The sequence below is a fragment of the Dendrobium catenatum genome, unplaced genomic scaffold (assembly GCF_001605985.2).
Source record: "Dendrobium catenatum unplaced genomic scaffold, ASM160598v2 original_scaffold_235663, whole genome shotgun sequence".
Classification (NCBI taxonomy): Eukaryota; Viridiplantae; Streptophyta; class Magnoliopsida; order Asparagales; family Orchidaceae; genus Dendrobium; species Dendrobium catenatum.
Genome location: NW_021554071.1, coordinates 1093277 through 1101678, shown reverse-complemented (window position 1 = coordinate 1101678; position 8402 = coordinate 1093277). Strand labels below are relative to the sequence as shown.

The 8402-nt window shown below is 37.2% G+C and overlaps 1 protein-coding gene across 1 annotated transcript; it reads right to left on the bottom strand.

Moving 5' to 3' along the window:
• Positions 1-5654: 5654 nt before the first annotated feature.
• On the bottom strand, positions 5655-7172 carry LOC110116162 (pentatricopeptide repeat-containing protein At5g48910-like). The gene has a single exon (XM_020849638.1). The coding sequence runs from the start codon at positions 7170-7172 to the stop codon at positions 5655-5657; it is 1518 nt and encodes a 505-aa protein (XP_020705297.1).
• Between the last annotated feature and the right edge of the window lie 1230 nt (positions 7173-8402).

Sequence of the window (8402 nt, the reverse complement as noted above, 5' to 3'; positions counted from 1 at the left end):
GCAGTAGTTATTCACGAACACTAAAAGTCAACATATGATAAGCATAGTACGTTGCCGATGAAAGTATGTTGGGAAATCTATAGTGGACGCGACTTAACCAGCAATCAGCATAGGCTTACAAATACATAAATATATTTACATACAAGCAAAAATAGAAGATAAGCTGCAAAAGGACTACGACAAGTGTAAACTCCTATGCTCTGTTGTAGGAGACCTAGGATGAGTTCAACATATTGTCTTCAAGCAAATACAAGAAGAATGACGATAAATATGAGTGCCTATGAGCAGCACTAAAAGATCTGCATTCAACACAACTTGTCCACACATAACATTAGAAAGCTTGCGATACAAACAACAAGCCTATCTACAAGCAATGATGGTGAATGTATCGCCAATATGGTGGATCTTCTACAGGCTTGAAACAAAAGATCGTGGCGAATGCAAATGCTTACTGGAAATGACGGAAGATTTGTCGCATGCACGGCAATGATAATCAACAACAGACAATATATGCTGCGACACCCTTGTAGTCAATAACCAGTCAATGACCGACAAATACAATGATCTACTGCAAGCAAAGACAAATTGTATGCAGCTGATACAAGCATGAACAAGCAATTGTAGAAGATCCATCATATACCAACCATCTACAAGCACAATGCAAAAGGGCTATGATGAATGTAGTTCATCTGCAAGTCACAATAGAATATACTGCGAGGATGAGGGATCATTTATGAACATGCAACATGTCATTAACAAGCAAGGACCGAAGAGCGCAACAAAATGCATAAGGAGCTTGTGATGAATGCAGGCACTTACAAGCCATTGCAGGTGATTCGTTAATGAACGACAATTTACCTGCATAAAGTAGCAAATAACCCAAAATATCACACACTATGATTCACATGTAAGCAAAAGGATGGAATCCATAGTAAAAACTATAGGCCATTGGTAAACTGAAGCAACAAATTCGCAAGACTAGGTTGTCACGTCGAATAGATCAATTCACTTGCAGACGATAGGTGGAAAGTTGTTGATGCATCGTTTGCAGGTTGAACATTGACGAAGATGACAAGTAGAAGTGAATGAGCCAAACTGCATTGTCAAAAGCGCTACAAATAAAATTTAACGCGTTGCTACACCATGTCACCAAATCTATAACAAGCAAACAAGCGGGCAGAAGGCGCCAAAAAATTCCAAAACAAAACCCTGCAGACTTATCAATAGGGGTCATTTGCATAGTTTGTCGTTGCAAAAACATCTCCCCCTCGTGCATCAAAATGGGCACTGACACATTCGTAGCATATATGTATTTATAATATGTAGGAGCATCATGCAAATATATCACCCGATATGCAAAATGCACCACACCTTAGCAATACATTACTTTAGCATGCAAACTGCATTATGCACATAGACACTAACTTATAAAATTGCATACAAAAGTATATACTGGTATGGGCCCCAACAAACGTGTCGTATGCACACATGTGACTTCTGAGGATGTTACGCAACTGAACCCAAATTCAAGCCCGATCCTTCTATGTGAACAGATAGGAGTCGGCAATGCCCGAACAATCGAACAAATATATGGTTGCGGCATCGACCAGGATATTATTAATGCATTTATATTAAGCCTTCAAAGTCTATAATAAAAAAATTTACTTATAGAGACGGCCTATGACGAACTCGATTCTCTGTTAGCAAGTAGGCAGAATCGACAAGGTTCAACCAAGAATAAAAATGGCCATGAAAATCACGATGTTGACTGTGTTGACAAAAAATCTCAATCGAATAAGATCCGAAATATTTAAAGATGCCTCTCAAATTCCATAAAAATTTCAGAATTTAAAAATCAGCAAAACCTAAAATATTTAAAATTGAAATGAAAACACCAAAACATTTAAAGCAAAAAAATACCCATATGCACTTCACAATAGTTTGCCAAGGTGGATAAATATGAAAACTACTTCAACCCACAAAGAGCAAATGTCTGATTGAGAATATCACAATGATGCATTCTCAATCTGTCTGTTACCAGTAAGGATGTGGCACGTGTTCTCCAACTGATGGTTTCACTGCCAAATGACACCACACCAATGATTTTGCCGCTAAATGGCACCACAGATAAATAATTATGACCGAGAACCTTTGACCGGGTGGTTTCACTGCCAAATGGCACCATTATATTAGGTCATGGTCATAGCCCTTCTGTTCCCCAATGGCTTTAAATCATTAAACAATGAATCAATAGGATATAATTAATAGGGCACAAACCCTTTGTTAACTAAGATGGATTCAAATTTGTTCTCTTAGACAAATATTACCCCAAGTTTACAAGGTAAGCTTGGACGAAGTAACCCATGACTGCCAATAAGGATCCTTCTGTCAGGTTGGGTCGACTACCTCCTCTGACTAAGTAGAACAGGGACCATGATAACCCGGGACGATGCAACCATGGGATCTTGATCATGTCTATCATCATTCTCTCCACTAACCACTTTAAGCACAAGATGGTAAATTTCTAATTTTGAATATTAAATCTCCAAATACCTAAATCATGCTCCTACTATATGTCGGATACTACTTATATATTTAACGACCAGCCTTGATCGAAAGTTCTCTCTCATTATCGAGAGAGATAATTAACTATAGGGACTTGCGCCTATAAGAAACCAAAACTCAGATCATAAAATCCTCGCAAAATGAGGACGAAATCTCTGGGTAGTGTCTTATTTACAACCCAATCTGCATTCTGAAAATTGGCCTCGAAACTTCTCCTTGACAACTAGAAAAAAAATAAAATAAAAGGAGGTCGCGGAGAGACCGGGGATCAAATTTTCGAAGCCCACATTGCCATTTCGCTAAGTCATGGGCGAAGCATAATTTAATCTCAATTTCAAATTTACTGCTATTTGATGCAATTACTTATTTGGAAGAAACCCTAAACAGAAATTACTACATTAATGTATCTCTAGCAGGTTTTTTTCTTTAACAATCACAGAAAATTGAACAGGGGTTTGTTCAATAATAACATGGGTAATTCATACTTTAGTACCCATAAGTTGGCTCTACTATCACTTTGGTCCCTACAATTTCAGTTGTCCAAATAAATCCCTATAATTTAAAATGATCACAATCATATCCAAAACTCAAATGGTATAATAGACAAAGTTAAATTTCATCCGAAAGAAATGGAAGAATGCTAACTCATCGTGTGGTAACTACTACCTAAATACTTCTTCATTCATTCAATTCAATTCATCATCATCTTCACTGAAGATGAACGGAAGAACAAGTATCATTGAAGCAGTCAGGCACAAATCAAAGTATTGCGACCTACAATTGCAGTATTTTGGCAACTTTTATGTTGGTGGTGGGTCAGATGGGACAAGTCAATATTCATTCATTTTGTTTAGACGAATTTTAGCTTTATTAGTTAAGTCATTGGAGTTTTAGAAGCAATTGTGATAATTTTAAATTATGGACACTTGATTGGGGCCATTGAAATTGTAGGGACTTAAAAATAGACTACATAACAAAAATTTTATACAAGTTAATCTGGTGTGTCTATATATATAGTCACTACATATAGTCACCATGAACACTCTTAAAATCTCTGGATAGTGTCTTATTTACAACCTAGATTATATACAAGTTAATCTGGTGTGTCTACATATAGTCACCATGAACACTCTTAAAATCTTCTATCAATCTACCAACATATTCATTTAAATCTCTTTCAATAATGATTTCTTCAAGATGTATCTTTTGTAATATTTTTTTCTAAGTCATTCCAAAATTTTAATTTTGAACACATATTTAAACCTACTTAATAAGCATCAGTACTTATGATATTAATAATCTTAGCATCAAAATTATAATTTTATCTCCAATTCTATTAATTTCTATGACATTATTCTTCAAACTTTTAGCTATAATAACACCTATACCATTTCTAATACAACTATCAATACCATAATTTAAATTATAAACTATAAATCTTCTTAGCCTTCTCTTCAATTCATTTAGTTTCTTGAATGCATAGAGTATTTATCTTTCTATGAATTATAATATCTATTAATTCCATTAATTTGTTTATAAGAAAACCTATATTCCAAGTCTTGTCCTAATTATAGATTCATAAACTAGCTTATTTGCCCACATCCGTCCATTATGTGGGAATCATTACTTATTTAACATTGCACTAAGACTCTAGTGCACCAATCCGTACACACGTCTAGCTATATTCAGGTCATAAAATGCGTCACTTTCAAGTAATGTCCTAATATTAACATAATGTATTAAAGAATTCATGCCATAATAATTCGATAAGTTTTATACTGACTGTCAACTACATAACGTCACCATTTACTTTTCTCATCTAAGACTTGGGACCTAGCAATGATAGTGTTGAACCAGAGGAAACTCAATTAAAAAAAAGAGGGGTTCAGTAATTAAAAATGTAAGCATGATACATCTAACATTTACAAGAACTAAACCTAAGAACACAGATGATATTTAGTATTATAATTTCATAAACATAAGCTGCCGCAAAGTTTCATTGAAACGAGCATAGTGAATTATAAACTAGAAAATAGAAGCCATCCACCCCATGCAAAACGTGGCTTGCTATACAATAGCATTGAATGCATAGTTTGGCATTATGACAGGGATCAGTACAAAATCATACTTTCCATTGAAAAAAAAAACTATTGAAGTGACCATGTTTCAACCATCCGCAAGACCGGACCTCTTGCAATCTCAAACCAGTCAATTTGGTTCTAGAAAAAGGCATGTATTATAATGACAAAGTAGAAATGCAGATAATGTAAATGATGCTCAAGTTGGCTAACAGTTTGATTTTAAAATACATGTTTCTCTATCAAATATGTATCATATTTTCTAAGCTTAAACAAATATTCAAGATGGTTTGAAGCTTCTACTCCGCAAGACAGACGCAACTGCCAATAACACATATTATGTATATCAATAAGAACTGGATGCAACATGATGAAAAGTTACATATTTCAGCAGTGAAAATGCAAGCAGATTGAAAAAATAACAGGTGGAATTCTCATTTTGTAACTCCATATATAAAACCATTAAAAGGCACTTGCAATTACTGGTAAGGCATAACATAGATGACATTTCTTAGAACTCAAAAGTGGTGGCTCAGTAAGAACTGGAAGTTGCTTGGCTCATGTTGCCAGTCAACAGAACTAGAATTTAAGGAGAGAAATTTTCAAAATTACCATGAACAAAAATTAAATCTTCGAGTTGGATAACTTGAAACAAATCAATGTAATAAATTACAAAATTAACATTAGAAGGTGCACAGGACAACAGTCCCTGGAATTTAAGAGGACTAGTTTCCGAAAAGCAGCTTCAACTTGATGTTTAAATATATTTCAAGGTGCAGCATGCAATAGACATTTCCAAGACGATGTCATTATATGGGAGATCAAATTGGGAAATATAGCTCAATATTGAACATTTCCCCATCTTTAGGTCTCTCTGTACTGTCCCAACCGATGCAATACAGTCATGTAAATGTCCTCCTGCATCTGTATTTCTGCCTGCATAATAATTCATGGCTTCTTAAAGGCCTTTTATGATTTAACGAGCATATTATTTTTGTTAAAAATAGGCCTTCACACGTCAAAAATCTTTGCCATCTTGTCCAACATGTCATATATGTCATTTGAACTAGGATGACCTCTATCACCCACTAGAAATTCATGAACCATCCCATCCACTTCAATTAGGCTGCACCCTGGTTCAAGTTCCACTCCTCTAATTTTCATGGTTCGCCTTACAGTGAGCGCATCCTTCCATCTTCCAGTGGATGCATACAAGTTAGCAAAAAGAATATAGCACCCTGGTTCATGTGGTTCCATTTCAATAAGATGCTTCCCGATAGCTTCTCCAGACCCAATATCACCATGGATTCTACAAGCACCAAATAGTGATCCCCAAATTCTATCATTTGGCTCCATAGGCATTTTCTGTATGAATTCCACTGCCTCCATGAAAAGCCCAGCTTTTGCAAGAAGATCCACCATGCAACTATAGTGCTCCACTTTAGGATCAATCTTATAAACTTTCCTCATACTTTCAAAGCATTTGTGCCCTTCAGCGACCATTCCAGAATGACTATAGGCAGATAACAAACAAATGAAGGTCATGTCATCAGGTTGAATTCCCTCATCAACCATGTCAGCAAAAAGCTCCAATGCTTCCTCTCCCCTACCATATAGTCCCAAACCAGCAATCATCGCATTCCACAAATCAACATTTCGTTCTCTTAACGTCTCAAATGTCTGCTTTGCGCTCATAAGATCCCCGCACTTGGCATACATATGGACTAAGCTAGTCTTCAAATTGGAGCTCAAGTATATTTGACTCCTCTCCAAGAAGCCATGCACCCACTTCCCCTCCTGAAGAGCTCCCAACTCTGCCACAGCTACCAATATGCTAACGAGAATCGAATGGCTCGGTTGGACCTTCATGCCCATCATCTCCTGGAACAGAACCAAAGCACTCCCAGGCTGCCGAAACTGGACATACCCTGAAATCATAGCACTCCAAGAAACCAAATTTCGCTCAGGCATTTCATCAAACACCTCCCGCGCAGATATCAAGTTTCCATTTTTCACATACGCTGTCAACAATGCTGTCCAAGACGACACACTGGGCTCCGAATTCTCCCTAAACACATGAAAAGCATCTACAATGGCGCCAAGAGACCCGTAAAAATGGATCAACGAGGCCCGAACAAACTGATCTGAGCTAAACCCGTACTTTAGGATCATGGAATGGAGGGATGCTCCATTCTTGAGTTGACATGTTTGACCCATGGCTTTGAGTAGCAGGGGGAAGGTGTGGTTATTCGGAGTTATATCCAAGTGGAGCATTTCATCGAACAGAAGAAGTGCAAGGGAGGGGAGTTTGTTGCTAACATAAGCATGGAGGAGGGTGTTGTACATGAAGGTGGAACGATGGGCACAGAAGGAGAGTAAAGCGCGCCCCTTTGAGAGGTTGGTGTGATCGGCGAGCAGTAGAGACTCGAGGATGTTTCCGGCGACGAAAGGGTCGTTGATTTGGCCGGAGATAATAGAACGGGCATGGAAGAGAGGAAGAAGGGATTTTGAGAAGAGGATAGGTCTCATGAGCCGGATTCATGACGAATTTTATTACATGCGTCGCGTTGAATGAGACTTCAGCGGAGGGCCAGAAGAACGAAAAATATTCTGTGCGGATGTTGGGATTACGTAGCAAGTTCTGATTGCCCTCTAATTTTCGATATCAACACATAATCATTTCTGTTTTTTTTTTGGAAATTTTGGGCAAAACCTTTCATATATAAAAAAAGATTACAAGTAAAGTAAAAACAGAAATTATAACTCCCAATCTTAAAAAAAGGAGATGAGGAGTTCGAAAAGAAGAAAAATACACAACAGATGAGAGAACTAAAAGGCTAAAAGCCTAAAGGACTCAGGTAGTTCTGGCATTCACGAAAGAGTCGGTTTCACGAGCGGGTCTGGCCATAACAAAAAACCCTGGTTGCCAATTGACCGTCCAAGGGGTAGCTGAGATTTCATCATTCATCATTGTCCTTTCAAAAATATCAACCAAGCTACCTGTAAGGGAGAGACAGTTTACAGGCACCCCAAAATAGAAGGCAGCAAAAACAGCAGCAGTAGGTTCAGCCATCGGCAATATAACTTCAGCAATTCCAAGTATGCTTCCAGCCATAGGTTTTGAGAAAAACAGCTTTTCTAATTTTGGCTATTATCGTGTCTTGACTATCAATAATTCCATCAAAAATCCGCTCATTTCTTGCTCTCCAAAGGTGATAAATAGTGGCAGAAACGAAGAGAAGATAATTAGATTTAATTTGGTTGTTGAAACCTTGCTCAAATATACTATCATAAACTTTATATAAATTTGGTTTCATCAAAAGAGAATTCAGCCAGGGAAGCAAGGATTTAACAACATTAAAGCTGAAGCTGCAGTCATATAATAAGTGGGAGAGAGTTTACTTATCACAGTGACAGAAACAGCAAGTATTATGACTGATAATCCCACGGATAGCTAAGACATCAGAAGTTTTCAGTCCTCCTTTAAAAGCAAGCCAAGCATAAACCGAAAAACAGAGAGAAGCTTTCTTATGTCAAATAAATTTGTACCGGTTAACAGTAACAAGGTTACTAAAAAATTGGTATCGAAAGTCAGCAAACTTAGGATTCTGCTTGCCAAGCCAGTAATGACTCTCCTCTTGGCTGGCAATGTTAACAGCAAGGATGAAAGGGGATATATGGCTATCAAAAAAGGTTGGGATAGCCTAGTTTTCTCCCCAAATAATATCAGCAACTTTCCAGTCAAAATACTGAGTGTAT